The sequence below is a fragment of the Glandiceps talaboti genome, chromosome 7, assembly GCF_964340395.1.
Source record: "Glandiceps talaboti chromosome 7, keGlaTala1.1, whole genome shotgun sequence".
Lineage (NCBI taxonomy): Eukaryota > Metazoa > Hemichordata > Enteropneusta > Spengelidae > Glandiceps > Glandiceps talaboti.
Genome location: NC_135555.1, coordinates 18,912,449 through 18,924,816, shown reverse-complemented (window position 1 = coordinate 18,924,816; position 12,368 = coordinate 18,912,449). Strand labels below are relative to the sequence as shown.

The 12,368-nt window shown below is 37.4% G+C and overlaps 1 protein-coding gene across 1 annotated transcript in view; it reads left to right on the top strand.

The window, feature by feature from the left end:
* The window catches only part of LOC144438049 (phospholipid-transporting ATPase ABCA3-like), a 64,200-nt gene extending 53,033 nt beyond the window's left edge, over positions 1 to 11,167 (top strand). The window contains exon 40 of the mRNA XM_078127081.1: positions 9,686 to 11,167. Within this exon, the coding sequence (XP_077983207.1) occupies positions 9,686 to 11,167 (1,482 nt within the window). The remainder of the gene's footprint in view (positions 1 to 9,685) is intronic.
* The last annotated feature ends 1,201 nt before the right edge of the window (positions 11,168 to 12,368 follow it).

The window sequence follows — 12,368 nt, the reverse complement described above, 5'->3', positions numbered from 1 at the left end:
TTTAATTTTCCAACCTTAGAAGTTGTTCAATGATCGTCAGGTTTGAGTACTTTCCTAAGCCGGTCCCACAACTGTTATACTTATAAGTTATAGCTGGGCGTTGTGACCGGTAACCGGCTATTATCTACATCACTGCCTACTAGGTACGTCAAAAACACACCGTTCGCACATGTGAGCCTGATTTTAGGCAAAATATCGGGCTATTAGAGTGCATACAGGCCCTTTTGTTCGCTTGTATTGTTTGCATTTGGTATTTGGCATTTCGCACGTTGTTTATTTGCACCATTCACAGTATCTTATCATGCTTTGTGTAACTTGTAAGCCTAATCGACAACTGGGCCAACGGTTTTTACTAGACAAATTTGAAACAAATTTTGCGTCAGTTTGATGGTAAACCTGCTATATTGACTACCAAACTTAGTTAACCCCAGTTATTTTTACTCATGTTGCATCACCATATATTTAGAAAGAGTATATATGAAATATGAGAGCCATGTGAAACTTCTTCAGTGCAAAATGGGATGAAGATATGAGGGCAAAGTCAGTGCTCCTTATAGTCTCGCTGCCAGACTCGAGACTATCGTCCCTAATCTGTTTACCGAGCGGCGCAGCCGCGAGAAGAGCGGGACCAGTCCCCCTCTATTCTCGCGGCTGCGCCGCTCGGTAAACAGATTAGGGACGATAGTCTCGAGTCTGGCAGCGAGACTATGCTCCTTACAGCAGTTTGTTTTTCCCGCATATGCATACATTACCCATAATCCTTTTAAGTATTCTGCAGATATCTGTGCAATGTGCACTCATGACTCATGAAAATCTGGAATGCACTGATCGAAGCCAATTGTACAGTTATACTATAAAAACAGGAGTTATGAGTATAATTGAAATAAAACAAGAGAATAAGAGATGAGGGCCCTCAGAATCGTCACGTAGAGTGATATAACAGTTACATGGATGCCGGGCATGTACCCATAGGTACGGGCCCGGGGGGGGGGGGGTTCTGCATGCCGAACGTCATTAAGTATTTCCTTTACTTTGGTGCTCATGATCGTAATTTGGATGATGCCCAAGATATTTGAGGCGTGAATACCTGTTGTTCTTCTAAAGGCTTGTTTATTACTGTGAAGATCACACCCTAACACTTAATTGTTCTATAAACGACACATGGACAAGAATACTATTCCCATAGAGGTTAGTCTAGTTAATTCCTGATGGACCGTATTTCGTTCAGCGTTACGTTGTACATAACACGGTCAGTCAGAAACTATAGACGACATGGACGACATGGATGCCATATAATATTCCCAATAGTCACTCAATTTTACTTAGCTAGAAATAATGTCCACAGACTCAAATCTGTCAGCACGTCTCTACTGTGAGTTTGTTGACGCTATTGGCCGGTCAGGTTTGTTAAGAAGCTCCATACACTAGCAATATTTGTGGCCCAATTTTAAACTATTATTGGAAACGATTGTCATGTCATCTAAATCTGTATTACTATGCATCAAACGCGTAGAAATGTGAAACACGTTTAGTGGTGGCGGTATATAGTGCATAATGAAAAGGCGTACTACGAACATTTATTTCAAAATGAGCCCTGTGATATTACAATCTACGTACGTCCTAACCATGTAGTTCATATCATAAGCCTGCTTATATACATACATATGTATCGAATACACTAGCTACACGTATAGCGTTTATGTACGTATTGATTGCAAGCACGGTAGATTTGAATATTCATTTGTTTACTGCCCGGTTATGGGGGTGAACTCATGAATATATTCTGAACTAAATGCAAATGTATTCAAATCACTTCCGACTCGCAATCTGAACTATTTTTCAGATCGAGTATAATCCGATTAGACAGGCGCTAATGGGAAAGTACAGAAACGTCCACCTCATCAGCATAAAAGTACAGAATTGAACTCAATCTGAACTATAGTACGGAAAGTGTCGTAAACTGTACTATTTTTTCTACTAGTGTAAGAAACAAAATTGACGGAATCAAGGGCAGTCGAAATATACGAACTAGGGGTCAAGGAGGACATTTTCAAGTGTAAATCCAAGATAAAAGTTCGAAACTGGGCAAATATAAGTGACCATTACGATAGTATAGAGAATCCTCTACGTTCTGGTCATTGAACTGCTAAAATTTATTTACTTTTCAGGTATTCATCGACTTTGCAAAAGAACAGCAACCGGAGAAGACGTGATGACAATGTACAGCATCCTGTCGTGTTTCTATGTTGAGGCACAGACTGACCGAGCCTCAGACCATCAAACAACAGACTAGCAACGCCTATTGTATTAAATACAGTCCACAATGTTGTTTAGGAAGATGTGTTTTCAGCTCACGTTTAAAAATGTTCCGTATTATCAATGCCCTTAAGTTTCTCGGTTAGAGAGTTCCATAGTTTTGGCCCACAGATGGCGAAAGATCTGTCATTCAATTTATTGAACGACCTGTACAGTATTACATTATGACTATTGTTGGTTCAATTTGGCATGTTATGGACCCTTTGAACTAAATAGAGTATGTAACTTGAACTACACCTTGCAGTGACCTCTTTAACGTTGCATGTAATAATGTTAAATAATACATTATATACATAAGCGTACATGGGCTTTCAAGTTTTAACTTATGTAAATTAATTTTTGTTGGGTACCTGAATAAATGTATCAATCTTTGAATCTCGACTATTAAAATCTTTGACAACGTATTTCTGTATTCTTTATTCACTGTGTTCCATTTATAGGTTGATTCTCTGTCGTTCGTCCGTCAAAACTGCATGGTCAATGCCTCAATTGACCTGAAATTTGGTGTGTAGGTATCATTTAGATACCTACAGAGCAGATATGTTTGTTCAAGACAAATTGATTGGGTCATTAATATGCAAATCAGGTCTAATCATAGAATTTTGGGTAAAAATGCTTCAAGAATCTTATACAAAACTACTGGGCCAATTGAGTTGAAATTTGTTGGGTATGTGTTTTGGGATGAGCAGATATAAGTTTGTTCAAGACAAGTTGATTGGGTTGTTAATATGCAGTAACGGCAGTACTTCCTTTAGTCGGATCAGTAGATGTTTACACTCACTGCGCAATGTGTTATTTGGGCAATTAGCCCACGAGTTTGTTATAGGATTATTAATCTACTATTATTATTACTATTGCAAAGCTGGTAAACTTTGATAAGACAGTGTTAACGGTATTAAATAGGAAAAAATAGTCAACAATCAATATTTAAAACTTTACAACAACTTGACATATAGAGAAAATCGTATTAAACAAAATCGATTATTCGTCCTTCTCCCTGTGAGCAAATGAATACCTATACCTACATGGATCAGGATATTGGTAAACATTGTTAAAAACTGTACAGTTGTGCTACATCCCCATTGGCGCTATTATTTGTTCTTGTTTTATGCTTCGACATATATCACAAGAAACCAAGTGATCACATCACAAATAAATAAATAAATAAATAAATAAATAAATAAATAAATAAATAAATAAATAAAATAAACATACACAGACAAACTTAATAATATGCATGAGGAAATGAATATATTTGAAAAATAGTTATATATGGTACATTATTACATGTATACCTATATATGTATATGCAGGCGTGTGTATATATGTATTACTTATTACTATGTTTACGTTTCTATATACTTTTGAGGGAGTACATAGAAGTGTGCATTGTTTTGAGAGTGTACAGGCCTGAGTGGTAGTATGTAACCAGTTACATCCTAAAGATTTGCTCCATGTATTTATTTTGACCACTTAAGGCACATCATTATCTACAAAGTACGGTGTATCAAATTAAACGCAGAATATATTCAGAAGACAAGGGGAATAGTCAATTCTAGTCAGTTTCTATTAAAGGAAAGCTAATGGCTGATCATATTATTAGCTACATGCAGAGATTTTACCGTGACTGTAATCAGTTTGAGCTCAATTATAATTAATATATGCTTTATTTCAAATGCTAAGGCCTCAGCCCATCGCTCAAAACTTTTTTACATTACAGTAGTTTTCATATTTGCAATGTAAACAATCATTTAGCCATTGTTATGGGCGTGGTCCTGTTACTATGCATATTTGCATGCAATTTTTGACTATTTAGTCTCTTACCTACCAATCTCTGTTATCTTTGTAATATGCATCATAATTTCACTGTTGCTAAGGATGTGGTCATGGTTGCTACAATAAGCAATCCATACATTTGTTCTGTATGCATGGGTAAATGTACGTATGTCTGTATGCATGTCGGATGTATGTGTACCCCTTTAAATTTGAATAATTTAATTTCAAAAGCCATTACATCTGTTCCACTACATGTACATACATAGATTGATATCACAAAGTACTTTCAGATGTCTATAGTTTGGCACACCTTTTTGCCAATTCAGGGGTATATCATGTACTAATAGCCTACAATAACCAAGATTGTTGCATTCCAGCAATTATTATGTGTAGGAACAAAAAGCTCAGTATTACCCTTACGGAAGGCATTCAGTTCAAAATCTGATCGTAGTTATTTTAACCTCCTTAATGTTGATCGTGTTCGCCTGTCAAACCATGGATGTAGTAGGCTTCAAACACACACACACCGCACATTCACTGCATGCTTGCTTTGCATGCACTCGTACTCCTACAAGTTTGACTGTCGACAATGGATTTATGCGGGCCAAACTTGAGAGAGGAATGTTAAGCATTAGATGTGAAAATATACATGAAGTCTTAGTTGAGTCTAAAATTTAGCACACAGAAAGCACGGGGTACACTGACAACAACTGCGTATGCGTATGACACTAGATCCTAGATCACATCTCACATACATGTACGTCTCTACAGGTACGCCGGAAACTATGGGCAATACCGTATGTGGTATAAGGTATGGCCAACATTTAATTTGGCCGCCACCATGACCGACAGGATAAAGCACTAATCAGAGGCAATTTGGGGGCTGAAAAAAAACTGTATTTTATAAGTAGATCGATGAAATAGTTTGACCATGGAGGTATAAGGGGAGACCCCTTATATACCTCCATGGTTTGACTGACAGTAGTATCAACATACAGACCTCAGAACAAATGCACGTAATGGTGGTCCACTGTTCTTCTTGATCATGTACGTATGTCAACATTGTCGATATTTTTCGGCTTCAGAAAGTGTAAAAATAAGATTCAACCTATCTATCCGGGTTACCTCCATTAGTCGGATCAGTGGATGTTTACACTCACGGCATAACGAGTTAATTTGGGCAAATAATGAGTGAGTTTGTTCTAGCCAGCTAGTAATTTAATACACAGCTGATAAACCCAGATAAGACAGTGATATCAGGTGGGAAATAGAAAGAAAAAAACAGTGAGGGGAAACAGTATTTAAAACTTTATTTGAAATATACAGAAAATAATATTAGAAATCCGGAAAATCGCGAGAGAACAAAATTGATTATTTGTCCTTTACACTATGGTGGCACATAACCCTCCTAAACTCGTTGATTACTTGTTGGCCGCTCTCTGACGTAGTTGGTAAATAACGGCAAAGCGGTACAATGTATCGCTTTGCCGTTATTGTACAGGGTCGGGTATCTAAAAATTGCGCCATCTTGAAGGTACATGCAATTTCTCTCTGCCGTGTGATCGACGTTGAACTTCTTGCTGCGACGAGGAGGTATGTACGTTGGCTCTGATTCGTAGTTATGGGATTTTATTGGTGTACATGTACCTGTCATACTTTTGTCTCTATCAGTACGGTATCCGTTAATCGTTGTTCTCTCAATCCGGCGGTGAAACATTTTCGTCGCTCAACCGTGAGCCTCGAGTCGTGATAAATATTTGTCACCGGTGAACTGAGAATCAGTCTTCTCTATCTACTCCGCGATGTGTCGAAGTTTGGGGAACTTTCTGCACGGGGTTAATTCGAGTAACATTTTCTGGTATCGACGATACAACGTCGGTGTAGTTCGTTGGATGTATCGGGGTTAGAATATAGTCACTGGTACACACGCGATAGTGCAACACCTTTGCCAAACCTTCGTGACACCCAAAGGTCGCTTGAAGGTTCACTGGCAAGCTTGTTCAATTTTTTTTCGGTAAAGCTTCAATTAATGGTTTCTCTGAAGTTTAGACGAAGGTTTGTGGGTAAAGCTTATGTGAAGCTTACTTTCAAAGGTTAAACTAAGTTAACGTTGTCTCGGAAGAACCTTCAATAAAGATTTGTAATGAAGCTTCGAAAGAGGTTTGTGGATAAAAAAAACCCATGTTCGAAGCTTATTTTCCAAGGTCAAACCAAGTTGCCTCGGAAGAACCTTCGGTAAAGATTTGTAATGAAGCTTCGACGGAGGTTATGTTCGTAGGTTTTGTTGAATAAAAAATACAATACTGTGCATTACGTTTGTCAAGCGTCTACATTCCAACGCCATCTAATCCGTGCGTGTACTGTGGTATCGTGCAGGCGTACACGTAATGACGTGTACAAACGTGACGTACACAAACGTGAAAGACATTGGAATGTGCACTCACTCGTACTCGCGCGTTGACATCTTCTGTCCAAAAAGCAATTAATTTACAATTATGCTTCCGAACTTTTATATAAAAAATGCGAAATTTAATAGAAGAAAAATGACTAAAACTTAACACGTATTTACAATTACGTGTAGACGCCATTTTGACGTATGATCGTCTGATACAGAACGCCTGGGTTGTTTCGAATCACGTGACTATGCCCTTACACATATAAATTAATATAAAACACACGCGCATCTACGCAGCTGTAATCCGCGAAGCAAAATAAACGCACAAGAATAAGTCCTGACATTTAATCATCAGCATGCATCTCGGGTTCATGTGGTGTTTATACAATGATACGTTACCGAAACGCAAAACGTTATATGTCTGTGTAAAACTTGTCTCATTCCTGCTATACCACAAGCAAGCAAACGCCTTTGGTCGCTATTTTTCGCCAGTGAAATAATATTGCTCTTCAATACCACATACCATACACCATATTCCACAGAAATAGGTGGCCTTTGGTATACAGAAAGACACGAATACTATGTTGGAATCAGCATATTAAGTTCTATACAGACTGCTTGATAAATGGTCATGCATGTAATTTTGGCAGCACTTCAGATTCTATTTCCTATCATATCAACCATTTGGGACACATTTCTATACTATAATAAAAACATACAATTTCACCCTTTAGATTATATGACAAACTAATATCGCTTGGGACTTACTGCTAGGATCTGTAAATGGATGTTAGATTTTTTATTAGATCGATCTCAAGTTGTTAAAATTGGTAATACTTATTCGAAATCTCTAGTTGTTAACACTGGTACCAGGGGTGAACAAATCCACTGGTCCTGGGTCCGGGACTTGTGATTTTTTTTAGCGGACCACACAAATTTTACCTTGTCTGGTCTGTCGGACCAGTACCTTACTGTTAATAACTGTGTTAAAAAGTCGTCTGAATATACAGAGTCATAGGTAAGATTCAATGTTTTACATTAGCGGGACCTGGGACCACTAATTCTTTCAGCAGGACCAGTGAATTTTTTAAGGCACTGGTCTGGGGACCACCTGTTCACAAAATGATTTGTTCACCCCTGATCAATTTTGAGTGACACCACTGTGGGCGGATTAATCAAAAGTGATGAAACATGGTATCATAATGAAGTGGATTCTATCGTAACATGGTACTCTGAAAACAATCTTGAACTGAATGTCAAAAAGATCTAAGAGATTATTGTGGACTTTCGAAGGAATCCATCTGATATTGTTCTTCTAGTACTAGTCATAGTGCTCATAGCTTTTCAGTATCCCACCCTTTGGGCCCTTCTGAAAACAATATTTTTAGTCTTCGAAATATTTACAGAGAGCTTTCAGATTTCACAGAAGTGAGACAATTTGTTTAGTAAACGTTGCAATCCGATTACACTAGTACTGAAAATACATAGGTCGTCAGCATACAGTAAATAGAACAAATGTAAAATTCCATTGTGACCACCTGAAAAGATATTTGTTCTAAGACTTTTACCCAAATCATTAACAAAGAAATCCTGCCTGCTCTTCAACTGTTTCACAATTAATGTCAAACCAAGTCTGCATTCGTACATATATAATGCTTATAAAAAATCTTACCAAGACTTGAAAGCAAAGTGATACTTCTATAGTTACTAGGCAAATGTTTGGGTCCCTTTTTATAGATTGGTGCGATTATGCCTTGCGTCCAGACTTCAGGAAAATAACCACTTTCAAAGATTTGTTAAAAAGTGTACATAAAATATCTAGAATAAAACCAGGTGAATTCTTAAAGAAGTCATCTAATCCCGGTTACTTTCCATTTGACATTTTATTAATACAGGTTTTAACTTCATCCACTGTGATATGGTCATCTAAAATGTCAAAGTCAATATCAGTGAAATCTTGAGTATTGTCCATTTACAAGTTATCGGTAAAATTCTTAACAGAGTTGTAAAACTCATTGTTATCTGGATCCATTGTTTCTCCAGGGTTAAATAAGGCTTTGAAATAATCATACCATTCAAATGCTTGTATACTTTCCGGCAGACCACTTGATTTTGATTTGAACAAAGACCAAAATTCTTTAGTATTAGGTTGTGTCGCTAATAATCTCATTTTAGTTATATCATGAGCGTTAAACTCTTTCTTTTTAGTTACAATCTGTTACAACAATTAGTTACAACTGTCTGTAATCTTATTTTGCTTGATGCTGCTTCATTACACGCAAAATCAATGCACATTTCATTATATATGTACCAGTATATATATATGACAATAAAACCCACATCATATTATATCATATCATATCATATCATACATCTTATCTGGCATATCTACCAACAGAACACCCGCAGACTTTTGATGACGTACAAATTCGAGAAAGAAACGGCGAGTGTGCGGATGTCTACCACAAACATAAAGAAGACGTTATTTGCCATGATCACATTGACAACTATATTATGTATGATTCTTTATGGATATGCTGGGATGGGCATGATTATTTTTAGCATGGTAGGTTATTACTGCTCCTTCCCCTTAATAAGAACTTTACTAGTATTCCTGTTGATCTTGCAAACGGTGCTTCTCGAAATAAGGAAATAGCCTGTTCGGTAGGAGATATATCCGATATCGGTGCAGCTCTTTTCTTTTTGTTTAAAATTAATCGGGTTTGCATACTGAACTGAGTCTCTGCCAGGTTAGTGACTGTAGAGTATTGACTAGGCTGCGGATAAACCATGTACAAAAACCATAGTTTTCATGCCTATGCTGACGTGACGCACCTTGCATGCTTATTCATCACCATTTCACTTTTCTATCACAGCGGACAATGGTAATCTTATTTAAAGACCTGGTGGGGGATATCATGCGATATGGTCATGTGTTCTCTAGAGGGAGGGAGGGAGGGATGGATCGATCGATCGGAAGAGGGAGGAAGAAACGGAGAGAGGGATGGATGGATGGATGGATGGATGGATTCTCCTATGCGTCTATAAAATGCAAATTGAGTACTGGTGTTTTATGCTAAATATCGACTCAAAGGTCTCATCACCAATGCCTTATTGATGTCCCGAGACAATAGTCATTTCCAGTATTTTGTGTTGGTCATCTCAGATTGGTTAACATAATTTCTTCATCTCTTTCAGAACTGGTATGGAAAAGGATATTTCAGAGCAGTATCTTTACTTTCATCAAATCAATACATCCAAGAAGCAGCATTGTGGAATGTAAGTTTAGCTGTTGAAATGTCAAGACTCATGGCTTCAACGAGTTTACAGTTTTGTAACATAAGTGAGTATCCAGACAGATTTATATTGGACACTTCTGACAGGAAAATGAGGAACAATAACCTGATTTTAAATGCATGTACCAGAGAGGTTCTAACTGTGAGAGGCGTCAACCAGGAAGGTCAAAATGTAGACTGTGAACCTTGGTTAGATGTATACGGTAGAATAGTTGGACCTGATTTGGAAATATATCCAGAAGGCAAGAATTACAGTTTACATTTTAACAAAGTTGCGGTGATATATTCCGGTCAGGGAGTGTTTGAAGTAACAATACCCGCACTTCCAATTGGACAGTATCGTCTTGAAATATTATTGGTTCACACAGAAAAGGATAGATTCAAAATGTTCAACACCAGACATCACGTCCCTTGCCTTGACATTCAACTAGACAATTCACCTCTGTCTTTAATGCTCGTGGGTAATCAAAATTGCGCCCTCCAGAAAATACCTACACCATTGTGTACAACAGGCACATCGCCAGGTCGCTGGGTCAGTATTCCAAAAAGTGGCTGTGATGGCGTTCTTTGCGAAGGTGACGTCAACATTCTTCGCAGTTCTCGTCGTGTGTGGGCACCATACAATTGCCATTTCAAAATGTACAGCTCAGGCGACTTGAAAAGGTGCATCCTGGGAAAAAAAGTCTTGTTGATAGGAGACTCAATAACAGAAGAATTAACAAATGAGTTGCTACAAATATATCACTATCAAAACTTCAAGTCATCTTTGATGAGTAAAAGGGAAATGGCAGCCAGGAAGTTGTGGGTTGGTAGAAGTAAATCAACGTCGAGACCACTTGATATGATGGGCGGACGACTAGAGTTTAATTTCGTGATGGCACAACCATTGGGATGTGGAATTGACTGTGTTGTAGGAAAGACCGATGCAGATTTACAACGTTTACTAATCCCACATGGGAATGCAGACTTGTTGGTCGTTCTGACTGGTCTGCATGATGCAAAACCAAATGGTAATATATCAGAACAGTTCAATGTCTTTGAAAGATACAAGACTCTACTCCCAGCATTTTCAAGCAAGTTACAGACGCTTCTTTCAAAACATGGACAAATAATTTGGGTGAATTCCCCAGAAGGTAGCGATACCTCTAGATGTGACTTCTTGTCCAAACCTCGACTAACCCTAATGAATGCATTAACCGAAGATTTTCTTCACAACAGTCACAACATTTCAAAAGTCGATTATTTCGAATTGTCTGGAAGTTGTTATTGTGGGAATATACACAAAGGCATACGTTTCTATCGCAGTGATCATGCTGCCAAGCGCTACAATGGGTTTGTTTCTCGTATGGTGGCACACATCATACTCACTCTGTTTTGTCAGTAAAGTGTCTCCAGTATTTGTTTGAACACACACACACTTATGTTTTTACATTCAACGTAACTATGAAATCTATGTAAACTTGAATCAACTGTACTATAATAATTTTTGAAACAAATGTGACAATAAATGAAACTGACTTTCCACCTTATTGATAGTTTTAAAGAGAACATAATTGTACATCATTATCAAGTGTTTGTTTCACTGTTCATCAATTTCTAGGTTATCAAACATGTTGATGTGTTACACCATTTCCTTCTTGTAATTTATTACTTCTTTACGGATAGTACCTATAATTATTACACGAACAGTTGTAACACAAAGTCATATATGGTGAGCTTGCGTTCGTGCGAGCAGCACCCATCAAATGGACCGTATAGCACTAGGCTTAAAGTCATTCATCACCTTTCCCCCTTAAATATATATCCAACTGTTATTGTTTTGAAGAGGTACATGTCGTTATTAGAAAAACTAGAATTGCTAAGTTTGATTTGCCAATGCACTGCACAGCTTTGATATAGTTCACAATGACACCAAACAAGCAGCTGTCATGAATATTAACATTTTTATTGATATTGTAGTTACAGCTAAGCAAAAATTCCAGCCCTTCAAATCTATTGAATGTTTGCATATTATTCCCCAAGGCAACTGTCTCTATAATGTGAACAGTCCAAATGAGTTTAAATGCTTTGTTTTGTATTTCAAGATCCACCATTCGCAGACACCCTTGATTATGATCACCTATAACGGTAGTACTCTTATAATGCAGGGTCTTTTTCCCTTCCAAATAAAGTTAAATGACTGTGAATGTGCACTCCTTATACATATTCTGAAAGGAGAGAAATTGAATTCATCACATACAGAAGATTGGAAGCTCGATTGCCAGAGTAACTTTACCACTGATGGCCAAATCACGTGATCTCCAAATAGCTAACTTATCATCCATTTTCTTAATCTTACAGTAAACGTTAACTGATAAATTTTTCTCATGATTATGACCCAAGAAAATGCAAAGTAGCTTATTGGACCACAGCTACGTGAAATGTTATCCATATTTCTCCAATTGTACTTTAATGAACCGATAAGCAGTAATTAAGTTTTATCCAGATTGACCTCCAAACCAGAAGTTACAAAAATGTTCTAACAACAAAACAATGTATCTAACAGAGTCTTGAGTGTTTTATATACTTATTTTTTGTGGTATTGT